The 26,765-nt window shown below is 41.6% G+C and overlaps 1 protein-coding gene across 2 annotated transcripts in view; it reads right to left on the reverse strand.

The window, feature by feature from the left end:
* Nucleotides 1-3,354: 3,354 nt before the first annotated feature.
* Nucleotides 3,355-26,765, reverse strand: part of TMPRSS7 (transmembrane serine protease 7) — a 40,565-nt gene continuing 17,154 nt past the window's right edge. Inside the window, exons 7-15 of one of the 2 annotated variants that reach the window (XM_040980828.1) lie at nt 21,997-22,103; nt 18,229-18,365; nt 16,061-16,168; nt 11,926-12,036; nt 11,053-11,169; nt 9,245-9,416; nt 7,122-7,390; nt 5,269-5,405; nt 3,355-3,589 (exon numbers count right to left, since the gene is read on the reverse strand). In XM_040980828.1, the coding sequence (XP_040836762.1) occupies nt 3,419-3,589; nt 5,269-5,405; nt 7,122-7,390; nt 9,245-9,416; nt 11,053-11,169; nt 11,926-12,036; nt 16,061-16,168; nt 18,229-18,365; nt 21,997-22,103 (1,329 nt within the window). In that variant the 3' untranslated portion in view covers nt 3,355-3,418. The remainder of the gene's footprint in view (nt 3,590-5,268; nt 5,406-7,121; nt 7,391-9,244; nt 9,417-11,052; nt 11,170-11,925; nt 12,037-16,060; nt 16,169-18,228; nt 18,366-21,996; nt 22,104-26,765) is intronic. The other variant, XM_040980827.1, reaches the window with a different exon arrangement.

Here is a 26,765-nt window from a genome sequence, read left to right on the forward strand (position 1 = left end):
ACCATCACCAGTGCCCTAAATCACCACATTACCTTCCAAAAGGTCTATGTTTCTAGAAAACACAACAGTTTGTGGCTGTGTGGTGTCATCTGCCAAGCAGTACTACTCTGAATCTCAACCATCAGGTCAGTCATTCAGACGAGTGAAGCAGAAGATGAGAAATGGTTGGTTCATGATGTTTCTGACATATTCTTACTGTCTTGATGTATAGAGACCATTATCCTGCTCTGCTAACCCAACCAGTCTTGGAATTTGCCCCAGTTCACACCTGGACAACAGGGAAGTACATGTTCCCACATCATTAGGGTTCTAAAAGCATCTTGTCATAAAATATCCATGTAGGTTAGGTTGGTTTTTCTCAAATATTTCCCCAGCCCAGCACTGAGGTGCATGGCATACTCACATCGCCACCAGCAAGGACTTACAGCAGTAATACACTTGTGTGATATGAAAACTTCCGTGCAAAGAATCTGACAAGTCATGATAGCCTTGTGCTACCCCTCCATTAGAACACACACACACACACACACACACACACACACACACACACACACAAATATACAAAGGTTTTGTGTATTTTATGAATAGCTAAGCTTCTAAATGACCATCTTGCAAAAAGTAAAATTCACCTAAATGTAGGACAGAGCCATTACAGACAAAATAACTCTAGGTTGTAGGAACCATTGGTTTGCTCTTCTCTATGGTGGACCGGTAGCTAAGACCTCCCTTGTGAATTCACTGACACACCAAGGCTCTGTGAATGGCACTATCCCGTAAGGAGTTAATTGCAATCTTTGTGACCTTTCAGAGAGTTATCATTAAAGTATCTCAGTCTCAATCTTAGGAAATTTGTTTAATGTTTATGTATTTACATCTACTTGAGAGAGGTTAGAGAGAAAGAGAGAGCTCTTCCATCTACTGACTCACCCCACCCCCCAAATGCTCACAACAGACGGGCCAAACCAATGCTGGGAGTCAGGAGCCAGAAACTCCATCTACACTTCACATGTAGGTGACAGAGGCCCAAGCATTGGAATCATCATCTCTGCTGCCTCCCAGGGTGTATTAACAGGAAGCTGGCTCAGAATCAGGCGTAGTCGGCACTTAAATGAGAGGTGGGTGTCACAAACAGTGGTTTGGCCTGATGCTCCACCACACTAGCCCCAACAAGTGTTTTCCCAAATCAAAACACCTTCTGCAAATTGGAAAATACTCATTATTAAAGAGGAAATCATACCCACATTTCAACTTTTTTATTTGATGATGGAAATGATATGTTTCGCTCTTTCTCCTTTTGCTATTGCCTGAAGATTTTCTTAAGTTGTATGAATGATTTTAGTCCCTATTTATATTGTTATTACTCCTTTGACTTTGTCTCAAGAAAGCAAATATATTCTCCTGCTCTTTTCTTCTGTTAATTCTGGCCTCTGTTAATAAGAAGATATTCCAAGATCAAGTACAGGGCCTGGTGTGATAACCTAGTGGCTAAACTCCTTGCCTTGCATGCAAATGGATCCCATACAGGCACAGGTTCATGTCCTGGCTGCTCCATTTCTCAACCAGCTCCATGCTTATGGCCCAGAAAAGCAGTCAAGGATGGCCCTAAGCCTCGGCACCCTGCACCCAGGTGGTAAACCCAGAAGAAGCTCCTGGTTCCTGGCTTCAGACTGGCTCAGCTCCAGCCATTGCGGTCACTTGGGGAGTGAACCAACAAAAGGATGATCTCTTTCTCTGTATCTCTTCTCTCCGCAAATCTGCTTTTACAATAAAAATTTTTCTGAAAACCAAATGTTTTCTTTTTTAAAAAAGATCAAGCAAAAACACTCTAAATCAAGAAAAATAAATCAAGAACTATGACATTTCAGCTATTCTCTATAGGCTTACAATCATATAAGGTATGATAAGAGCCTAAAAGCAAAGTATAAAGACAAGTGTTATGCCACAGTGGAGTAAACCACTGATTGGGACACCCACATCCCATATTGGATGCCTGTGATAAGTCCCACCTCCACCTTCTGATCCAGCTTCTTACTAACACACACCCTGGCGATGCCCGAGTTCTTGGACTCCTGCCAGTCAGTTGAGAGAGCTGGGTGGAGTTTCTGGCTCCCTCCTTCAGCCAGTCCCAAATTCAGCCCTGGTAGACATTTGAGGATTGAACGCCTTGGGAGTAAGCCAACAATTGGAAGATCTCTAATTCTCATTCTCTGTCTCTCCCTTTCTGTCACTTTGCCTTTCAAAAAAAAAAAAAAAAAAAAAACAAGCCAAAAAACACAAACAAATACAAATACAAAACCTTAATACATAAGTAAAAGAAAGTCTTGACCATTGTGGTTTTATAAAAGAATCAAAGCTATGTAATAATTCTGAAAATTTTCACTTTCATGACAATCATCCACAAGTTCCTTTGCATTTCATATAGGTCACTATTACCAACATTTCCTTGACTATTCTTGTATATGCTTTCAACCCAACTACCACATGCTTCATTTCATTATTTTAATAAATATTACTATCACAATTTTGATTTTTTTTCATTTCCATGTAAGCAATATTACCCATGTCCTATAAAGAAGGTCCCTTGCGACATGGTTAGAACAAATCTGATTAGAAAAAAAATATGGGTCCAGCACAACAGCTCAACTGGCTAATCCTTCCTCTGCAACCCCAGGATCCCACATGGGCACCAGCTTGTGTCCCGACTTCTCCTCTTCCCATCGAGCTCTCTGCTTCCAGTCTGGGAAAGCAGTCAAGGATGGCCTAAAGCCTTGAGAACCTGCACCTGTGTACGAGACCTGGGAGAGACTCCTGGCTCCTGGCTTCAAGTTGGCTCATCTCTGGTCGTTGTGATAATTTGAAGAGTGAACCAGAAAATGCACGATGTTTCTTTCTGTGTCTCCTTCTGTCTATAAATCTGCCTTTCCAATAAACAGAATTACATCTTAAAAAGGGAAACAAACAAAACAGATACTTCGCCTGTCAACAACTGAATTTATTTGTATCTGTGAATGAGATAGGTTTTCACACTCAATGTTATAGAAATGCTAAAGGATAGTTATTTATTTTTTGGAATTTCTCATATACATAAATTGAATTTGCCTACATCTTAATAAACATGTACACCTTAAACAAAAACACATAATAAAGAAACATCTCCCTCATTTCTTGTTTTATTTTCGGGCCTTGGCTCATGACATTAAATTTCTTTCATCCCTGAATCCAATCACTTTTTGATGGTTGGAAATGAATATAGCTATATGCATGAAGAAGTTTTTATAGACTACAAACTCATTGACCTTTAAAAAAAGTCAAGTGTGTATACTCTGACATTTCCAGTTAACTCTTTCTGTTGTTAATTATTGCATTATTTTTAAAGAATCTAATACATAACTCAAAGTTAATAATCCAACTGATGAAATTACAAAAGAGAAGGGACATATTTATGAATCCAGGGAACAAAGTTTGACACCCTTGTGTAAACACCAGGAAAGCTTGGTCTTCCACATCCATATCCCCAGCTAACAATGCCAGTCAAAATCCATCTTCCATCACTTTTTCTTCGGCAAGATAAGGGTCCACCCGAATCTCCCTACACAAAAATATAATGTGATTACCAAGCACATTTGTCCATGATCTTCAAGTTCATCATTAATGCATCTAATGTACTGTGTTTGAGAATCCCATCTGACTTGTCTTTGCTTGACTAATTACTAAACTTTGTGGAAGTATCAAGAAATAATGTGAAATTGCTAATACCATTTTAGAATTATTTTTGCTATAACAACAACAAAAGAATACACTCATTCTCAAAAACTTGATTATTTAAGCTAACAAAAACAGCAAAAGCATCACCCAGAGGAAAATTAGAACCACATACCTCCATACAAATAAGTGTCAGTCGTAGTGGTAACAGAGATAACAAGGGCTAACATTCACTCAGTACTAGTTATGTGTTACGCATTCCTTGGGGGTGTTTATCATGACAACATTAGTTGATGTGATTGTTCTTTGCAGGTTAACTTCTGTCTCTGATCCTGCTGCCTCAACCATTGGCATGTGCTCCAGGCAAGAAGCACTTCAGTTTATTACCAAAAGTGAAGTAATTCTAAGGACCAATGGTTGAGGATGGAGAATCATTACAGAAAAATCACTCTCACCTGAAGAGTCCCTTGTGCTAGCTCTGTTCTACAAAACAAAGACTTAGATAATCCCAAGTAAGTGTTAACCATTTAGAGTATAATGTCTAGACTTTATTTTCCTACTCAATGGGAAGGAAGAGTTGTAACTTGCCCAGGTAAAAAGATAGCAATCTATATTGTCCCTGGTATCCCAACTCTACTCTTTTATATCTGGTCAGGTAAATTCTGACCATTAGGAAATTGGTTTCTTTCTTTTTTTTTTAATCATCAATGCACCAATTCTACTAACATTAATTTAATGTGCAAACTCTAATCTATAAATATACAAAGCTCAGGAGTCATCGCCTTAAAGAGACACAGGTTCTACTCCTGGCTCAGACATTTCCACCTGTGTTACACTCTTACCTCTATAGCCTAGTTTAGCCCTCTGTAAAATGAGGGAAAAGGTCTAATGCTAACGAATTTGTGTGAAGGGTCTAGCACAGTGCTTGCCCCAAAATCAGAGTTCAAAGAAGTCCTTACAATACTAAGACGAGTTTTAGTGGCATTATGGTTAAGATCCTATGGTGTGAGAATGGCCCCTGCTGTCCTCCTCCTTATCTGCTACATTATGATACTTGCAGAGATCAGGATCTCAGGCTCAGAAAGATGCTGCTCTAGCATGGCCTCCAACTGGACCACAGTCAGAGTGGCTACTAAGTGGCCTGCAAAAAAGTCATCGTTCCATTCACTTCCTTTCTCCCCCAGCCAATTTTCCATTGAAGGAGTAAATATTTTCAGAAGTTCAGTGGTTGCTGCTGGGGAAACAGGTAGTGATTCAAAAATACCATGTGCAAATGCATGTATTTGGATTTTTTTTTTTACTTTCTGATTATAAGAAAATCATGGCAGAATGATGACTGCTAACTTTATTCTCAGTTGGGGGAAAATACATGAAAACAAGAAAACTGAGTCCTTTCCCCATCTCACCCTGAACTTAAGCAGTTGGATTATAATTGCTATCTCAGCAACACAGAGAAGTTAAGCATAATACTTGCAATGGTTGTTTCCAAATCTGTGTGGATTAAACAGAAAGACACTTAGGTGGAAAGTAAAACTTGTTGGGCAAGGGGAAAGAGAGCCAACTTACTTTGCAAGCATCTCTCTTGCCTGACATGACACCTGCACAGAGCATCCGTGAAGTGATGATCCCGTAGGTGGAAACACAGAGTGTTTGATCAATGATTTCCACCTCTGCTTGCTGCAAAATAGGGGAGCCTTTATTATCTGGAAAACACATTGAAGTGTGGTAGTGGCAGTGACTGTACTCATTCAGGGCTTCATTTGAACACTTAACTCACAATAGACTGTCTTTTTTCCTCACAACAATTCTGACAGAAATTCTGTCATGAGCCCTAGTTTGCTGATGAAGAAATGGAAGTTTCACAGGTTAAAGGATTTGCACAACTGCACACAGGAGTATTCAGACCCAAGGTATGTCTTAGCCACCTAAGCCATCACTCTAACTTCCTTCACCATCTTCCTATTGCTTCCAGTAGGACTAGAAGTCAGTGACAACACCAATATTTACTGTTTGAGAAAGATCATTAAATGGAGCAGCATAATTGACCTATAAAAGTCTCTGGGGAACCATAAAAATGCAATGGCTTGGCCTTTTACTGACTTTTAACCAGTTGGGCTAACATATTCAGAAAAACAATCAGATGTACACATATACTCATGCTTATCAAGAAAGGATCTCATGATAAGTTGGTTGGGTAGAGTTTTTCTTTTGTGATATATGATCATGTAATAATGCACTGAGCACAATAAGTTAGGAAGGTTACAAGTGTTCACACAGTTAGCTGTCCTCCCTTAGTGGACCCCAAGACCTCAGGAGGCCCAAACTGGAGGTAACAAAATTACTTCAAAAACTAAACAAGAGCAGTGAACACTTAAGAACCTGCCCACAGTAAATCTCTGGAAAGTGTCAACATAAACCTTTAGGATAAAAACCAAACATTATAGATTCTACTTCTGTCCTAAACTCTTAGAAACAACTGCAAGAGAATCTGAGACAATCAATTGAGACCCCACTGTGCTTGTACAGATGGAGAAGGATATTTGTGATTGGAGGAACTGCAAAACAGCATCCTTTACAGGTGGACCAGGTAAAAGGTCTGTTTGCCACTGGCCTGATGTTAGTCACAGGCTAGTGCATCAGCTGAGCTTGAATTTGCAGCCTAGGGAGCCATGAGCAGGGTGGATGTAAGCCCCTGTTCTCACATACTGTCAGTAGTCTTGATGCAGAATGTATCTTCCACACAGTTGTCAGAGTTGGCACGATATATTGGGCTTGGGTGCCCCTTTTTCATTTATAAAAATGAATCATTCTTTTGGGTAATATGGGAACCTAACCATAACGAGGAATTGATTTTCTGTGGTAGAAAATAATAATAAGCCCTTCAGAATGTAGAGCATCCCTGGTAATGAGAGAATATGTTTTGTATATTGCTGGTTCTGCCAGTAATGTTTTGTAGGTAAAATGTAGTTTTTGAAACAGTAGGCCTCTGTGACCATGATAGTGTGATGAAAATCTCTGTTTGGTGAAAGAAAGAAAAAGAAAGAGAGAAAGAGAGGAAGAGAGGAAGAGAAGAAAGAGAAGAAAGAGAAGAAAGAAAGAAAGAAAGAAAGAAAGAAAGAAAGAAAGAAAGAAAGAAAGAAAGAAAACGAAAGAAAGACAGAGAAAAGGGCGATACTGTCTAGTCAATCCTGACTTGCTCACACAATCCCTTTCCCCCTTTTTGAGGTGAGTCCTGTATCTTTCACATCAGGAGGAGAGCATCATAAAGCATGGATAATAACACTCTGCCCCAATTTAACCTTGTAGGGAGGTCAGGAACTCAAATATTCACCAATCCTCTCTATAAACCCCAAATACAACATCACATCAGGTGTTAGCAACACTTGGAGAAGCAAATGACTGTTCATGCATACACTCACCTGCTTCATGCCTTCTCCCCCAACCAGTCACCCAGCACTTCTCCCCACTGTGCACTTTCTGGCCTGCAGGAGGAATGCATATTGGCTGAATGAGCTGTTTCAGAGACTCTGGCCAGGCGATACTGAGCTGCAGCAAAGCAATGTCATAGTCAAAGGTCTGGCTGTTGTAGTACTCATGGACCACAATTCTTCTCACCGGGGAGACAAACTTGGCATTCCCCTGCACATACATCCCAAGATGAGCAGTCCATGGTGTGGGATCTGACAGCCTGTTAGAAAAGGTAGCACAAAGTTAGTATCATGAAAAACGATATGTGATTTGGCAACAGGAACTCTATAGAAAGAGGGCTGAGAAGAGGAAGGTCTGTTTACCACTAGCCTGATGTTAGTCACAGGTTCTATCAAGGAACATAGCCAGAAGTACAAGTTCTCTGAATCCCTCCTGATCCCTTGGTAAAACCAAAGATGAAGTAAGCTGTAGCACGGAGGGCAAGTTACAGCTATATTACAGAAATCTCCTCAATAATGTCCGTGGGAGTTGCTTGGATATTTTCCTGCCACTGATATTTTATGAACCAGACACACATCAAGAATGTTGATAACCAGAACTAATTTGTTACATTCTTCCTGTGCTGACATTTGCACTAGATGCAAACAAGACTTCTACCAAGCTGGAAAGATAAGAATACTGAAAGAATACTAGAAATCAAATCATTTCAAGCAAGAATTTAACGAGATTTCTTTCTGTAAATTTGCAGAGTCTTATAGATCACTAGTCTAATTGCTCAAGATCACCACTCATGGGCTCACCAAACCGTTCCATCTCATGACAGTCTTCCCAGAACTCTAATCCTGACATCCCCACCCTGCCTGGCAACAGTCTTGAACAAGTCACACAGGGACTTATCACCAACTTGTGAGACTTTCCCCTCCACTGGAGTAGTGGTAGAGGTAAAATATGGGCATAAAGAAAGTGAAAGCTTGCAAAGAAAAATAAGGGCATCACCTACAGATGGAAGTCCCATCTCACACAATGCACTGGAGACCCGTGAGAGCATTATGGGCAATGTCACAATACCTTAACCCAAACGATCAAAGGTGACATTATTTCAGTAATGAACATGAATTATGTCATTTCTAGAAATGAATACTCGAATGGCAAAACTTGCTTAAAATGTTTTTTTAAATATTTTAAAAATGTTTTAAAAATATTCTTTTAAATGATTGAAATGGGTAGTGCTGTGGCATAGCAAGTTTAGCTGCCACCTGCAATAGCAGCTTCTCATATGGTGACTGATCCACATTTCAGCTGATTCACTTCTAATCCAGCTCACTGCTAACATACCTGGGAAAGCAGTGGAAGGTAGTCCAACTGTTGGAGCCCCTGCACTCATGTGAGTGACCTGGAAGAAGGTGCTGGCTCCTGGTTTTGGCCTGGGCTCAGCCTGGGATCAATGTGGTCATTTTGGAAGTGAATCAGCAGATAGAAGGCCTCACGCTCTCCTTCTTGTCTCTCTCTCCCTGTGCGTGTGTATGTCTATAACTCTACCTTTCAAATAAAAAAAAATCTTTTATAAATCCAGAATGAGAAGTGAATGAAGGTAGCTCTATATCTAAGATCTAGTAGATTTCAAATACAGATAAGTTTTATGGGAGATTATGAGCTTTTGTGTTGTCTTTAACTAAAAAAGCATCTGTCCCACTAGAATTCCATTGGCAAAAGCAGACATAGCCCTTCCAGTGCCACTACTCACGGGTCTTTCAAGATGCCAATCCTTGTAGCAATCCCCTGCTCAAGTCACGTACCAGTGCCTACTCTTTTCCATGTTCTCCACACATTTCCATAGACTCAGTCCCTCCGTGTTTTAAGCATTGTTTTCTCAGCCTAGTAAAACCTATTCATTCCTGATGTTCTCGTCAAATTCTTCTTCTTCTTCTTTTTTTAATAAAAAATACCTAACCACTCCATCACCAAAGGGGGGGGGGAAAAAGGTTTGTATGAACTGGTGTCAAAAACACCAACACAAAATAATTAAATTGTTCACTGTCTCCAACAGCTTGAGGGCAGATGGAAGGCCTATGGTCACAGAGTTCACCTGAAAGTAAGGATTGGGATGCCTTACCTGTTTCCGTGGAAACAGTGGGCTGCAGAGAGAAGCCACTCCCTGGAGATGACTGAGGCACCACAGTAAGCAGTTCCGATAAAGTGGAGGCTGACTTGCCATGGCCAGCCTCCCTCCAGGGTGTCAGTGCCGCCAACAATGCGGTGGAGGGTAGAGGAGCCCCTGCTGCAGCCTTTAGTAAAGGAAAATGTCACATGATGTAAAGGCAGACTGGAAAGATCTCAAGATTAAATCAAGTTGTGTGCTGAGTTGGAAACCAACTCATCCGGTAAGCAATTTGAAATATCCCGCATATCTAGAGGACAGAAGGTATGTGGATCTGTCTGAATCCAGCATCTACAAATCCCTCTTTCCTTCTTCCTGAAACCTGCTCTGATGTAGGCTGTCTCCATGCAATAATGCATGGGAGCGGGCCCGGCACGGTGGCGCAGTGGTTAAGGTCCTCGCCTTGCATGCCCGCTGGGATCCCATATGGGCGCCGGTTCTAATCCCGGCAGCCCTGATTCCCATCCAGCTCCCTGCCTGTGGCCCGGGAAAGCAGTCGAGGACGGCCCAAAGCTTTGGGACCCTGCACCCGCGTGGGAGACCCGGAAGAGGCTCCTGGCTTCGGATCGGCATAGTATCGGCCCGTTGCGCTCACTTGGGGAGTGAATCATCGGAGGGAAGATCTTCCTCTCTGTCTCTCCTCTCTGTATATCTGCCTTTCCAATAAAAATAAAATAAATCTTTAAAAAAAAAATAATGCATGGGAGCGGGAGCAGGATACATGGGAGCAGGTGGACTGCTTGACAGAAACAACAGTCCACGAATTTAGGTTGCTAGGGAGACAGGAAAAGAGAAGGACTAACTGTTACAGAATTGAGAAGCTCTTAAAGGTTGTGCTGATCTGAGAGGGAGCATTTGGGAAACAAATCAAATCTACTAAGAAAGATTATTCAGAGCAGTAGGTTTTCAGTATAAGCGATACTGATAAGATATATAATTAACATATTGCTACATGGTCAATTAGAAGCCATGTGACCTATAACAATATAAGGTAGATTGCAATTACAGGGTCTCAGTTGAAGAAAGAACCAGTATTCTATCTTGTGTGTAACGTGAGGCAGAATTAACTGTCATCTACTGCATTATGATAACTATTTCTTCTGTCACGGACATTTAAGAAATTCTATTTGTGAATGTAAAGGGCGAAGGAAAGAAGAGAAAGATCCCAACTGCTGGTTCACTCCTAAAATGTCTGCAATAGCAGACATTCTCTGAATAGTATTGTTAGAAGTTAGGAGGGCATTACTGCTTTTTGTTAGAAAACAAGGAAATAAAACTCCTAAGTTTTTATTTCTGAGAAACAATTTAATATTCTGTTCAGCAACACTTACTATTCCTCCCTGGACTTTGTTGTAAACTCTGCATCAAAAAGGAGCAAGGCTAGGAGGGAGTGAGTATGGCCATGCAGAGGGTAGAGCCATGGCCTGGAAAGCCCATATCCCATATCAGAGCTCCAGTTCAGGTCCCAAGTACACTACTTCCAATCTTATGCCTGTTAACGTGCCCGGGAGGTAGTAGATGATGTCTCAGGTTCTTAAATCACTTCTACCCACATAGAAAACTCAGATGGACTCCCATGCCCCTGCCTTCAGCCTGGCCCAGCCTTGGCCATTGCCAGTGCTTGGAAAGTGAACCAGCAGATGAAATCTTTCTGACACTTTCCTTCTGTATGTCATTCTGCCTTTCAAATAAACATTAAACACAGAAGATGCGTAGACTAAAGATGGGAGTACAGGAAATAGAAGAAGCAAATTGTTACTCACTGCAGCCTTCTTCATCACTTCCATCTGGACAGTCCACTGTCCCATCACATTTTGCATTTTGTTTCCTAAAGCAAATATCATTGCCACACTTAAAAGTTCTATTATTGCATGGGATGCCTAAAAATTAACAGAGAAAAAAGAAACCATTTTTCCTAGCCATAAGCAAATATTCACGAATGACACTGAATTTGCCAAGGACAGTTTATCCATGAAAATGCTATTTACTGCTCTGGGACAAGCATCAGGGAGAAATGAGCAGCCATACATTAAGCTGCCCATTCACCTGGACAGAGCCATTGAAAGGCAAGCACGTGGGCACACCTGCCTAGCATAAAGCAATTGTCTCTCCTTCCATTTACTGTGAAAGTCAAAGGAAGTTAGCCATTGCCTCTTTGTTATTACTTTGTCATGTTATCCAAGACAATGTTTCAGCAAATATCACTATCACTCTCAACCACTGTATAGCTTTAGGGAAAAGACAGCTGCACAGACCTTTTGAATTAGAGCATATGTGTTCACAGCCTAAAGATTTGTGTTTCTGCAAGGGCTAACACAGCATGTTCATCATGGAATCTGGCAAATTCCTTTTTATCAGGTCTTCAGTACTTACAACCTTGAGTAGTGTTAAAAGAATGTACACAATGAAACTACTGATATTCCCATAGGAATGTACACACAAGCACACAACCCAATGAAACCCCACTAGAGCAACCAACTGTTTTGTCTGGGACTGGGGGGTGAGGGGAGAGTTCCTGAGATAAGCGGTTTCTAAGAGTCAAACTGGGAAAGGTCTAGGAAAACTGGATAAGTTGATGGCCCTAATCCAGCAAAGGTCTTTAGATTCTGTTTTAGAAGAGCTCTATCCCTCCTCACTCTGAGTGCAGTTTTGCTCGTCCTGGCCATTCTCGCAGTCCCTGAAGCCATCGCAGATTAAGGGGCCATGCTGCCTGGAGGAGCTGACATTGCATACAGAACCAAGGGCCACTAGAATGAGAAAATAAAAAAAAGGCAAAAGCAGAAATACCATGAGTCTGAGACATGCATCATCGGGATTCTCTGAGGAACAGCAGTGTCAATGCAAAATGTGCAGATCAGTAATAAACTGACTTAAATTTTCTAAGTGATTATGTTCACTGAAACTGACACGATCCTTAATAAAAGCAGAGGCTTAAACTTTAACATAATTCCTAGAATTTGAGTTAGTTATACCTGGTCTTGCTTTTGCATAAATGTGGTGAATTCTAGTGAAGTGCTTGCTTATCATAACTAAATGCCAAAATAATTCCTTTCAAAAAGACAGGGACCAGGATTGTGCAGAATGAGCGCAGCCTGTCTAACCAGCATCCCATGAAGGCACCCCTTTGAGTCCTGCATGCTCCACTTCCAATCCAGCTCTCTGCTAATGTGCTTAGACAAGCAGTGGATGGAAGATGACCTATGTCTCTTGACCCCAGCACCCAGATGGAACTCCAGGCCCCTGACACAGATGGAAACACCCTCTGTCACTGACATTCATATAAGATAAACAAAACTTTATATTTTTTTAAAAAACACTTCTTTTTATTTGAAATACAGATTTTGGTGGTTTTTTGTTCGTTTGTTGTTTGTTTTTACAGAAAGAGAAGAAAAGACAACGAGAAGTTCTTCCATCTGCTGGTTCACTCCCTAAGTGGCCACAAAGCCAAAGCTGAGCTGATTCAAAGCCAGGAGCCAGACACTTCCTCCAGGTCTCCCCTGTAGGTACAGGGTCCCAAGGATTCTGGCCATCCTCTACAGCTTTCCCAGGCCACAGGCAGGGAGCTGGGCTGGAAATGGAGCAGCCAGGACACAAATTGGAACACAAAGGGGATGGAAACGCCCACAGGGTAGAGGATTAGTCTTCCACTGCATTGGCCTTGAATAAATTTTTTTTAAGATTTGTTTATTTTTATTGGAAAGGCAGATATACAGAGAGGAGGAAAGACAGAGAATAGGAAAGACAGTGATGATTCACTCCCCAAGTGACCACAATGGCCAGAGCTAAGCTGAGCTGAAGCCAGGAGCCAGGAGCTTCTTCCAGGTCTTCCACATAGGTACAGGGTCCCAAGGCTTTGGGCCATCCTCAACTGCTTTCCTAGGGCACAAGCAGGGAGCTGGATGTGAAGTGGGGCAGCTGGGATTAGAACCGGTGCCCATACGGGATCCTAGGACGTGCAAGGTAAGGACTTCAGCTACTAGGCTACCATGCTGGGCTCGAATTTTTTTTTAAAAAAAAGGTAAATCAGTATCATGAAATGTTTTCTAAATTGAACTAGTCTGTCTTCCTCAACCAAGTGGGAGTGCCCTGAGACTGGGGATTCTGTGTTTTCATTTCTGTGTCTCAAGCACTGAACAAACAGTAGGTACTCACTAAAGGTATTTGAATTAATTAACAAGAGTGATATCTTAAAGGACAATATTCTTGTGGTCTAAATGTACAAAAACTCTTTTTAAAGCTATTTTTATCATGACAGAGTCATTTTTAGAGTTAGGAATTGCTAATGGAAGTTAGTCATATTTCTCCTCCATGAAATACTTGTGAAATGCTTTTAGGCCAAGGGCAGGCACAGAATATTGTCAAGCACTTCCAGAAGGCAGAATTCCTCAGGCATTGCTAGTTCGTGAGAAGTTACAGGTTGGTAATCTGGTCCTGTGTTCCCAGGGGTCTCTGTTATCTTATTCTGTCATGTGAGGGTCGGGGAAGGATGTTGTTTCCCTGGCACAGTTCATTAGGTCTCCAAGAGCACAATGAGAAATCAGATGGACCCAAAACAGTCCTTATGATAAAGTAACAGTGTTCACTTACACTTGGAGCAGCAGAGAAGAGCAAAGCAATGTTTGAAAATAGCTCCATGACTTGTGGCTGTTGCTGAAGGACTGCACTATTGTCATAATATAAGGAGGTGGAGTGGGAAGGATGTTTGGGGAGGGTGGAAAGAGAAATTGTTGAACCTATGGAACTGTAACATGAAAAACTAAAATTTAAAAAATAGTAAGTAAAAAGCTCATGGAGCTAACATAATGGCTCATGTGGTTAATCCTCTAAGTGTAAGTGCCAGCACCCCATATAGGCACTGGTTCATGTTCCAGCTGTTCCACTTCCCATTCAGCTTCTTGCTTCCGGCCTGGGAAGGCAGCAGAGGATGGCTCAAAGCCTTTGCACTCTGCACCCATGTGGGAAACCCGGAAGAAGGTCTTGCTCTTGGCTTTGGAGCAGTCATTGCAGTCACCTGGGAATAAACCAGCATTTGAATTCTCTTTGTCTTTCCTCTCTGCAAAAAAAAAAAAAAAGGAAAAGGGCTCAGTGCAGTAGCCTAGCAACAAAAGTCTTCATCTTGCATGTTCCGGGAACCCATATGATTGCCAGTTCTAATCCCGGCAGTCCCACTTCCCATCCAGCTCTCTGCTTGTGGCCTGGGAAAGCAGTTGAGGATGACTCAAAGTCTTGGGATCGTGCACCTGTGTGTGGGAGACCTGGAAGAAGTTCCTGGCTTCAGCTCAGCTTAGCTCCAGCTGTTGTGGTCGCTTGGGGAGTGAATCATTGGACAAAAGATCTTCCTCTCTGTCTCTCCTCCTCTTTGTATATCTGACTTTCCAATTAAATAAACCTTTTTTTAAGAAGTAAAAACTTTCTGTAATCAATGAATGATCAGTACTTTTTAAAAAAATATATGAGACTTTGGATTTAAATGAACAATAGACTATAAAGTAAGATAGATTTGTTTTGGTTTGTCAAAAAGATGCTAGAGAGAAAAAGATTAAATAACAGCATCATTACAATTATATTTGCATTAAAGCTGCTGGATCTGTAGGAGAAAGTGTTGTCAATACTTCCACCTCAGGTAATGAACAATTCTTCCCACATTCTTCACTACAACAGCAGACAGACTCATGAATGAGGGGAAAATAGTAATGAAAACACAGACAGAGAATCTTCAATAAAACAGAGATATCTGTGCAAAATATGCAGGTTAAAAACACAAACCCACAGACGAAAACATTTAATTCACAAAGACCTGGACTCCATAAGCAGGCAGGCCAAAGGGATTCGCTACTCTGCACATTCTAAGCTTGTTTCTGGTCTGAGAACCTGTACTTCCAAATAGACTTTTTAAAAGATAGTGGCTCATTACGTTATTAGTCACAGATCATTGCTCCCGAGGGTATTATTATGTATTCAACTCTTGCAATGGTTCCAAAGTATGCAGAGGAAATTCCCCTGCTTTTTAAAGACCTCAACTGTGCTGCCTGCAAGGATGGTGTGTCAAGTCTAAGTCGAGGTCTTAAGAAGGGTCAAGGGTTTCTGCCTATCCCTCCTTCTCTCCCATCACTACCATGACTAATCCCTGGCTAAATCAAAACAAGTGGCGGGCCCAGCGCGGTGGCGCAAGTGGTTAAAGGTCCTTGCCTTGCACGCCCGGGATCCCATATGGGCGCTGGTTCTAATCCCGGCAGCCCCGCTTCCCTTCCAGCTCCCTGCCTGTGGCCCGGGAAAGCAGTCGAGGACGGCCCAAAGCTTTGGGACCCTGCACCAGCGTGGGAGACCTGGAGGAGGCTCCTGGCTTCGGACCGGCATAGTATCGGCCCGTTGCGCTCACTTGGGGAGTGAATCATCGGACAGAAGATCTTCCTCTCTGTCTCTCCCCTCTGTATATCTGCCTTTCCAATGAAAAAATAATAAAAATAAATCTTTAAAAAAAAAAAAAAACAAGTGGCACAAAGAGTAGACATGTTCCCAACCTAGGAAAAATTACGAGGACACAATGCTGGAAGCAGAGCCACCCAGCTGAATCCAACCCAGATCAGTTACCCCCAGCTAACCCAGGGAGCCATGATGAAAAATAAAGGATGGTTTTCCAGTCATTAGGTTTTAGGATCATTTGTTATACAGCAATGAATAACAACTACCCCGACAGGATATACAACACCAACAACCATGGCCCTGAGAAGTTGTTTGTAAGAAATTCATTTTAAAAGCTTGAATACCTACCACAGAAAAGTTCGTCACTTTCATCCAAGCAGTCATTAACTCCATCACAGCGCTGGGCCTGAGGGACACACAAACCGGAGGAGCATCTAAAAGATCCGACAGGACAAGCTACAGACAACAAAAAAGAGAACGTCTTGGGGAGGTCCCTAAAAATCAGCAGATCACATTAGCAAAGAAATCAAAAGTGCTAGGTGCTTGGAAAATTGGCAAGGTGGCAGTAGTAATTGTATCACTTCTCCATCCAATCAATGCTGCAGGTAGTTAAAAGAAAAAAAAAAAAGTACAATTTAAAAGCTGAAGGGCAAAAGCAAATTGAGTCCACAAAAACTCTAAGTGAGCATTGCATTCAACTCATATGCACAAGTGGACTGCTGCCTCCACAGCCTTGGCTCGGTTCTATGCCATTAGCACCGGCTGGCAAAATGTAAAAACAGTGAGACCCATAGGAGTATCCAGACATTCTTAAGGTGGTGGAGGAAGGTGTATCTTTTTTTTAAAAGATTTATTATTATTATTATTTTTATTGGAAAGGCGGATATACAGAGAGGAGAGACAGAGAGGAAGATCTTCCATCCGATGATTCACTCCCTAAGTGAGCACAATCCGAAGCCAGGAGCCTCTTCCGGGTCTCCCACGCGGGTGCAGGGTCCCAAAGCTTTGGGCTGTCCTTGACTGCTTTCCCAGGCCACAGGCAGGGAGCTGGATGGGAAGCGGGGGCTTCCGGGATAGAACCGGTGCCCATATGGGATCCCGGGCGTGCAAGGCGAGGACCTTAACCACTTGTGCCACCGCGCCGGGCCCCGGGAAGGTGTATCTTTAGGCTCCCTTATGAAATTATAAAGGGATTCCAGGTATTTCTGAATTTTCTGTGGTCAGATGTAAAATTGCACATGCCTTTAATCAGATTTCAAGTGATTCCTGTTCCAAAATACATTATAAATTCTGATTTTATCAAGTGGAAAATAGTGAGATTACTGACTGGTTTCAAAGCTCAGAGCTCCTGACTCTTATCGCATTGACCATCATTCTTTCCATGTCAACCAAGGAAATGGCTCCCTGACTGGATTTGGGTCATTAATCTTGAGCTTACAGATAAATGTTCCAGAAAGACTACGTTTTCATCCACTGTGCAAAACAATGGGAGCATGCTTTAGCAGTTCAACCACAGTCTCAGCGTCACATGACAGAGTGGACATGCCATGGGAAGGTGGACAGGAATAGAAGGAAAAGGGGAGACAGGTGTTGGCCTGACAGTGAAGACACCCTCTGAAGCACAAGCATTCTACATCCAAGGACCCAGGTTCACGCCTACCTCCAGTTTCTGACTGTAGCTTCCTACTGGTTTAGACCCTGGGAGGTAGTTGTGATTCTCCCGTAATTGTCTTCCTGCCACTTACATGGGGGACTTGGACTACATTTTAGCTCTTAATTCACTCTCTTAGCTCACCTCTCCCATTTTTTTTTTTAAAGTTAAAGCCAATATAGAATTTCCTCAGCAAGTCATTATCTGCTCTCCACAGTGCTAATGACTTCCCTTCTGCTGACCACTTCCTGGCTACTAATTTAGCAATTTTCAGTGTGAACTTTAAGTTCAACATTCTAGGTAGTAGTATTTGGATTCTCTTGACCATTTTTCTCCGTGTATCACAGGATAAAATCACAATAATTAGTCTTGAAAATACTGTCGCTATAACCATCACATTCACAATGTGACAGCTACCATAAAGAACAACAAAACCAGGAAATGATTCCTCCTATATTTCAGGAATGATGTGAAAAATTAATTTTCAACTATAAATTGATAATATCAAAAAGTTATATTATTTCTCTTATAATTTAAAATATTACAAAAATGTACAATTTTATATATCACTTATTTTATGTTATTTGTATTTGATCTTTATTGTGTATACAAAATTTCATGGACAAACAAATGAAAATAAACTTATTTGCATGCAAAAAAGTTTGACATCCAGGCATAGCTTTCCCATGATATCGTTATGAAGACCTTCATAAAAACGAATTTATCATAAGAATAATATATGCAACAAAATAGCATGTATTAAACACTGTTCATTCCCATCCTCAAAGCCTGAGTTATAAAGTAGCTCTATGTAGGTATTAATTAGCTGCTTAAAAGCTTAAAAACAGTTGATCCGTAGACTTACGTTGGCTGATGTTGTAACTGCCGTATTCCACCAGAAGTGGCTTGTCTGAAAGCCCTGAACTACCCCGGAGCTGAATGTGCACCAGAGGGCTGGGCACTCGGAAGATGGTCTGGTGATCCATGTAGAAGCCACAATACCTGCAGACAGGGAAGATGTGGATTGTCAATGGTGTCCCTGTTGGCAGTGAATTCACTAACTCTGGTCATTTGGGTTTCATTTGGGTACAGGTCCCTACAGCAGAGCTAATGGCAACTATCCAGTCTATATTCTGATTGCCACTTGGGGAAGGCTGCCTTAATTGGTTCTTCTGCTGAGTAGAACAACAGTGCCATTAACCTGTTGCTTTTCTCACCAGCACTTAGAATCTGAAGAAATGTAGATTGAGTCCTCCCAGTACCCTCTTCTCTGTGTGTGTGTGTGTGTGTGTGTAAAAAGGCTTTGTCCCACAAGCCTCTCTAATAGCAGAGTGAAATTCATTAATTCATGCTGAAAATATGCCAAGAATTCCAGCAACATAAAAGCAAAGGACAACAGCATTATTCAAGCTAAGTTGAAATCCAAAGTGCATCCAAGGTGTCAGTGCTCATCCTTGGCACATTTCAAAGAAGTAATATCTGTTAACAATATTTCACTGCTCTCTCTCTCTCTCTCTCTGTGTTTTGTTTTGTTTTTTCGCCTTGTCACCTAAAGTCCTCTACTCTGATTTCCCAGTATTGTCCTGAGAAACTGCCCTTTTGTTCATGCTTTCAACATGAGCATTGTGGTTAGTGCAACATGGAATATTAGCATGCTGTTGGCAGATGATAAGTGAAAATTTCATGGAACTCAAGGCATGAGGAACCCAGGGATTCCACTGGAACCTGTGAATGTCAATCATGCTAGGCCCCCAAAGCACTCAGATTCCATGGATCAGACACTGGCCTTCAGGCATGCACATCATTGATGATTTCAAGGCTTCAAGGAGGAAAGCATTCACTGTTATTCAGAAAGACATTTACAACTGTTTGAAGTACAGGAACAGATGGGCTGAGAGACCAGTCCTTGAAGTACAAAAAAGAGGTAACAGATGTATGTGGTCACTTGGCAAGTGGAAGCAGTGCCTAAGCCAGAACCTGTGGAAGCAGTGCCTAAGCCAGAACCTGAGCAAGAGGCAACTGAAAGGAAATCTGACTTTAAGGGGTCAGAGTCTACCCCTGTTGGATACACTGAGATCAGAACCATGCTCTAAAATCATGATTGTGTCGTCTGTAACTCAAGATTATTATTTTTACTCAATACACTATGGTTTGGAATTTCATTTCCAGGAGGACTGCCATGGATATATTAAGGGGAATTTAGTGGGAAAGGATCTTCTGCATCTAGGTTAGGGCTAGGTTTAAAGATAGCTTGCAGTGGGCCTGATGATAAAAATGTTAACAGTGAGATTGGGGAAATCCCACCAAAAGCTAGTTTACATGGACACACAGAGGGCCAGTAAGGGAAGGGAGATGTAAAGAAGTGACTTTCCGAAGTCCAAATAGCAGCATTTGGACACATGTTAGCCTGACGCTAACCTGCAGGACTTGCCAGCACAGCTAAAGAAGGTGAAAGTGGTCCACACCTGTAAGGTGGATACACTGCTTACACTATATCTTAGCTTCCCACAGAACTGTTCTCTGAAAGACCTGAGGGAATTGGGCCTCCTCCACTCAGCATTCATTTACACTCCTCCTTCTGCTCCTAACACAAGGCCCTTAGGCTAACTTCTCAGCAAGATGTGATAAGTTCAATTAGAGCCTTTCCTTTTTAGATGAAAGGAACTGATAATGGGGAAAGTTTGGCATTTTAACTCCCGGGAGTACCATCAGCTTTTAAAGAATCTAAGTGGATTCCAGCCACTTAACTTCAAGTAGTTCCCTTCAGGGAAACTGTTTAGAAAGCTTTCCTGGTATTGCTTGGGAGGAGGCCCTGTCTCCACATTGGCACACTGCACCCTGGGCTGCTGCTTTTACTAATTAGGAGAAAAATAGTACCCCATTTTCAAAGTATGGGCCTATTATCATCTGACAATCTCACAGAAGATTTGTAATGGTTTGTTTTCTGGATCTCTATTTTAATTGGATTTTAAATTTAATTTTGGCAGCACTATGAAAGGCTTGGGTGCATTCTATCCTCTTTATCCAGCTGATGTGATGCCCAAAGCATTCTTACTATTCATGTTAATAACGGCTAATGTTTTTTAACGTGTAGTATACACAATTTAATTAAATTCTAACAAAATAAATAAAAACCCTTACTATGGAGGCTGAAAGTCATGGTGGAGTTTGGGGGTGAGGGTGCAGTGCACTTAGGATGTCCATATGCCATCTCTAAGTGCTTTACTTCAAGAACCATTTCCATTCCCAATTCAGCTTTCTGCCCCTAGGAGCAGCATATGGTGACTCAAATTCCTGAGACCTGAATTTACTTTCCAGTTCTTTCTGCCTGACCCAGCCCTGGCTGTTGAGGGCATTTGGGTAGTGAATCAGTGGAAGGAGAATCTCAATCTACCTTTGTCTTACTGTTTCTCTGCCTTTCAAATAAGCAAATAAGTTTTATAAGTGAAAACTGAGGCCAGTGTTGCTGTACAGCTAATTAAGCAACTGCTTGAAATGCCCACATCCTACAGTAGAATGCTGGTTTCAGTTCAGGCTTTATACATGTGACCCAGCTCCTTGCTAAAGTACCTGGGAAAGAGTAAATGAAGTGTAAGGGCTTGCATTTCTGGCAGCCCTGTGCAAAAGCCAGAAACAGTTCCTGGCTCTTCTCTCCCTTCTTTCTGCCTTTTCTTTCTCTCTTGACACTGTGCCTTACAAATAGATTAATTATATCTTGGAAAAAAATTTTTAAATGCATAAAGACTGAAAACCAAAGAGGCCCAAGAATGTGTCCTACTTAAGAGAGCTACTAAACAACAGGGTTGGAATTTGAACTAACGTCTCCTGACCCTTATACAATAAACCTTTGATTCAATTATATTCCCCAAAGGAATACAGACTGTATTTTAACAATGGATCCAAGGGCACTTTCAAATGTGACAGGGCCTGTTCCAGTGAAGCTAAAGCCACTTGTCTGTATAAAGGAGGACCTGGAGGCAGCCTGTTGAGAAAGAGTGCTTAGGAGAGGAAGGTTTCTACAAGGAAAAGCAGCCCAGATCTTTTAACCTCATGGAATTCTCTGAAGCTCACCTGGGAATGTGTTTGGCTGGCAAGACAGGACCTCCTGTGTATTTGAATTCAGCTGAATGTCAAGTACAGCTTTTGAAGCAAGTAAGCAACAACAAAGGAAAAGCTGAGTCAAGAATTCCTAGGTTGGGTCCAGAAACCCAAGCGCCTAGATTTCTCTGGCTTTCTTTTCTGATTAACTTTGCCCATTCCAAAACCTTAAGATCCAGCTGGCCAATCTGGCTCTCCTGCTGCTGAGATCTGGCCTCTAATTTTAATATCATTAGATCCCTGTATATTATTTTCCCTGTAGCTCGAGGATCTGAAAACTATCTGCCAATTACTTTTGTAAAGTGTCGATTATTCACATCAATAGCCCAGCAGCATACAGCAGGTGGCATAGGATTCCTAACCATGGGTATGAATCCTTCTTCAGTCATACAGAGCTGAGTTTCCTTAAGCAGTTACTAACTCCCGTACCTTTTAAGGTCCTTCTCTGTACATAACAAAGTGCAGATTCTCTGGGGGACAAGAAACCCAAGCCATGAAGCCTTCATCAGATGCTTCACATATGGGAATCACTTACATGTGTTCGTTAATTTCCCACCATCCGTGCTCGCACCCTTTTACACTTTTCTTGGTTATTGAATAGTTATGAAATTTCAGTGCTACACCAAGAGTTGACAGGGGGGTCTGTGAAAAACAAACATCAAGTCAGAATATGCTTCAAAGGGCATGCTTAAAACTAAAAAAAAAAAATAAATAAATTCCACACTCCTTACACCTTCTGCGTGTTGTTTTAGGGATATTCTAATCCTTTTGCCCTTTGTAGGAGGAGACCCCACAATGCAGGAGCAGAAGGAGACAGGTTTAGGTTTGTGCTAGCAGTGAAGAAACTGGTTAGGAAGGCTGCATCGCAAGGTGGCACGCTGTATGTTCTTGATTCATATTTCCTGTTCATGTAGATCATGGAGACAGTGGTGACGGTTCAAGGGGTTGGGTTCCTGCCTTCCACGGGAAAAACTTAGATGAGTTCTTGATTCCTGACTTCTGTCCTGCCCAGGCCCTGCCATTGCAGGCATTTGGGAAGTGAAAAGGCACATAGCAATGCCCTCTCTCCTCTCAAATGAATATACAATTTTAGGGGTGGGGAAGGAGGAGAGAGAGAAGGCTCAGGGACCAACTGTTGTGTCCCACACAGATCCGAATGAGGGGACACACTCTGGATTTCAGTTTCCTCTTGTTGGATGAGCTTAATTCTGAGAGCACGTGTTAGTTGATGACTGCAAACACATCCCTCTGTTAATGAAAGCAATGGCATGACTTAATTGAAGCGTCTGTCATATTCTTTAGAAAAGGGAGAAATGAATCATTGTTCTCTCCTAGTGAGCTTAGGTATTTTTGAAAGCTGTTACTGAATCATCTTTAGTTTTCTTAGAAAAGAATCTCTTATGTGTGTGAACACACTGCACCTGACGTGCATGTTTCATTGGGTAATGTGTGCCACACATTATGTACCAATATGGAAAATTTTTTGTTTTGAGTTTCATGTGACTCATGAATCATTTAACAGAGTTTTGTTTTGTTTTGTTTACATTTCCAAGATGTAAGTTTTTAATTCATCCATTCTCAATTTTTCAAATTCAATCTAATTAGACAAAATATGACTGTCCATTCTGCTTTTACAACTTATTATAGATTTTGCTATGATAAAATGTATAAATTCTCCACAGTCATTTGAAAAAAGTATTTCTGCTTATCCCTCCAAACTCATTGGAAAAGACAGTCAAGGACTGTCTTGCTGCATGGAACAGCCCTCTAACTGTGGCACATGCAGATTCCTAGCCTTACTTACTTTCCCTCTTTATCTGTCTTGAATCAAGAAAAGGAAAGTAAAATCTCCTTTTTTATAAACGCTGTCCTCTTGTCTCTGTATTTTCCCTTTGTGCTGCTGCTGTATGGGTAAGGCTGCTATGTCATTTGCTGCGTGAATGCTTGTCATGGCTAGATCTTGTGGATCTTCTTTTCATTGTAGATTGTCTTATTTTTCTTACTTTCTTCTTTTAAAAGATTTAATGGGTTTTTTTTAATTGGAAAGGCAGATTACACAGAGAAAGAGAGAGAAAGCTGATTCACTCCAAAGGGCAGCAACTATGGGGGCAGCAGAAGTGTAGCCCGTCTGACGCCAGGAGCTTCCTCCGGGTCTCCCATGGAGGTATCGTACCCAAGGACTTGTATGACCTTCCACTGCTTTCCCAGGCCATAAGTAGTGAGGTGGATTAGAAGCAGAGCAGCCGGGACATGAACCAGCACCCATATGTGATGCCAGAACTGCAAGGTGGAGGATTAGTCAAGGGAACCATCACACTAGCCTCTCTTACTTTAAAATCATGAATATTGTTGCCTGATTACAGTGTTACCCGAAATTGTTATTTCTACTTTTTTTTTGTTTATACTTACCTGTTATGAAGATACCTATCATTTTTTGTTTCTTCAGTTGTTTTTGAAAGCAAGACAAAGTTCAGTTCTAGGTAACAGTTTGTAATTAAATGTAATTTAATACAGTTCTAGGTAACAGTTTGTAATTAAATGGCTCTGACAGACATTTGGCTTTAATTATGTCATCATCTTTGTTATGCTCCTATATGTGTTTGCATCTATGTAACTGTGTTTAATTCAGTAACTGAGATGGAGCCAGGATGAGGCCAGCAGCTGTGAACTCAAGTCAGGCCTATCGGTGGGTGGCATGGAGCTAAGTATTTCAGTCACGACCTGTCTCCTCTCAGGATGTGCATTGCCAGGAAGCTGGGATTTGGAGCAGAGCTGGGACCCAGACTCAGGCACTCTACTGTAGGAGTCAGGCATCTCGAACAGTAGCTTGGCCCACTTGGCCCAACACTTGCCCCTCTTTCTCATTGACACATCACATCATTGTATTAGGCAAGTGTTATGATTCCCATTTTACAGAAGGAAACAAGGCTAGCCTAACATAAGTTCCATTCCCTGGTGAGGATTGAGTGCATACCAGATTTCAAGCTAGTCCCACATTCTATCAGAGTTCCTCCTTTTTCCAGGAACTTCATCCTACGTGAACACCAATGGGCAGGGCTCAAAAGCTACAGGATTGCCTTACCCTCACCAAAAGCCCAGGACTAGTGAGAGCACATACTGTTTCTTTTAAGCCTTTCCTTTTCACTTGGTAATCTCTTCAGATTAAAAGTAGATATATTCAGCATACTGTATAAATGCAAACTAAGACTTTTGTTACTACATCTTCCAGTATAATACTGTACCAGTACACTTAGACATTTTCACTGTGTTCCACTACTTCAAAAGGAAATGCATGCTATGGAAATCCACCAATCCACTGAGTCTCTCCAAAATGAAAGTCAGTGAATTCTGTTGCGCATGGCTTCTAGTAACACAGGACTTCACACAACGTGACCTTTGTGTGCAGATTGGCCCTGGAGCACCACTGATACAAATCTGCTTGGTAAATGGAGGAAAGGGGCACTATTTCAGTGTATGTCATGCTATTTCAACAAATGAGCCAAAAAACAAGTTCACTATCTCCTTGTACTTCTGTGTTCTCAGTTTTCAGTCTCTATTACCTTACATTTGCATTGGAAAATCTACCCAAGCGAAAGGAGGAACTCTTCCAATTGGGATCTATGATACTGAGTGTTTCTCTAGTCAGTGGTGGCAACAGATGGCAGTGCACAGGTTATCTGTCAGTAATGCCTAATTTGCCAGTGGCTGCATGAATGTTCACACGACACCTGCATCCCCTTCAGATGAGCGCTGGAGATCCCTGTGGCAAAAGTGCCTGCATATTTCCTTCACAGGAGCAGGGAAGAGGAGCTGTCCAAGCAATGTGAAGAGAGGACTTGAACAGCACTTAGTAATCCCTGTTGGAATTGGGTGGACCTAAACAGGATGGTTTCAGGCTGATGACATTTGTGATGGAACAAAGGCACTGCTGCATTTTCTAAGATTCGTAAAGTTAGTGGAATACTCAAAGAAGGAAGGTAGAGAAGAAGCAAATGTCCAGCCGAGCAGTTGTTATAAAACTCAGAGAAGCCAAACGTCCACAGCAAAGAGGGGGAGGAACTGAACTTAGGGACGCAGCTTGATTCTTTTATCCGTACCTACGGCTTCTATCCCTACCATATACACAGCACATCTCTAGCAAAATGATTTGCCCCCATCTCCACTTCCTTCACTGTAAAATATAATGAGACAGAATCTATGTCAATGGTATGTTTTGAGTTGCCAGTAAGAATATATGTGTTGAAAACACTATAATGTCAAGCAAACACAGACAAATACAATGAACTGAGCACTCATGTATGGTTTTAGTATTTCTCTTCACCATACCATTTGTAAGCCCTGTGAGAACACGGGCTTCATTTTCCTTAATGGTCTCATGTGGTACCTGACACCACTGGCATTTAGTTAGAGATCATGGGGGAAGAAACTCATGGTCTTTAGGCTGAAGCAAGAGCTAATCTTTCTCAGATGGATGAAACCTTAAAACTCAGCTGAAGGTGAATTCTCAAACAGAGTTGATTGCTCTTCAGTAAATTTTGCAAATAGGATCAGGCACTAAGCAGGACTGTAGATAAAAATCAGCTATTGGCTAAAAAAAAAGTTCTGCCATGACTTGAGTCATTGTTTTTTTCATAAGTCATCTGGTTCTTAGTTGTTTTTAATAGATTTGAAGCTATTGCACAGGTGGAAAAAAAGGTTTAACACTAATTTCCATTCATAGAAATCCACTCTCACTTTGCCAGAGTCCCAAACTCTCAGAAAAAGGAAGTGCCTCATTTAACCTCCATACCGAGAGGATACTTGACTCTGGGAAACTGGGTCAGCTTCAGTGTTTGGCCCTGCTCCGTGCCTCTGCCTCCCACTGCCCACACTCCAGTGATTTGCTCTTTTCCTCATTCTTGGCATTAATGTTTCCAAATCCTTACTCCTAACGTATTCTTACTTACAGTGTGGCTGAAAATTGTAGCAACATTAGGAGTTTTCATCTTAAGTGTATTGGTTATCATGGAATCAAAATTTATTGTGTATCAGGAATTCCAAACATTTCACAGGGCTCCTACAATGTTACCTTCTTCATTCCAGCTAGCCTAGGATGACCAGCCTGGGTTTGGGGATTTGGTATTTTTCCATCTCTTTCCCCAACCTCTGCTTACGCTGCCTCCTACCTTCCCTTTCCTCCACCCTTTAACTTACTGCCTACCCGAGGCCCTGTGCTTTTGCGGCCTTGAAAATGAGCAAGCAGCCAACAGCTTAATAATTTCATTAATTTGAAAATGCTTGTGACAGTGATTAAAATAAAACCTA

The sequence above is a fragment of the Ochotona curzoniae genome, unplaced genomic scaffold, assembly GCF_017591425.1.
Source record: "Ochotona curzoniae isolate NIBS_2020 unplaced genomic scaffold, NIBS_Ocur_1.0 contig_3498, whole genome shotgun sequence".
NCBI lineage: Eukaryota > Metazoa > Chordata > Mammalia > Lagomorpha > Ochotonidae > Ochotona > Ochotona curzoniae.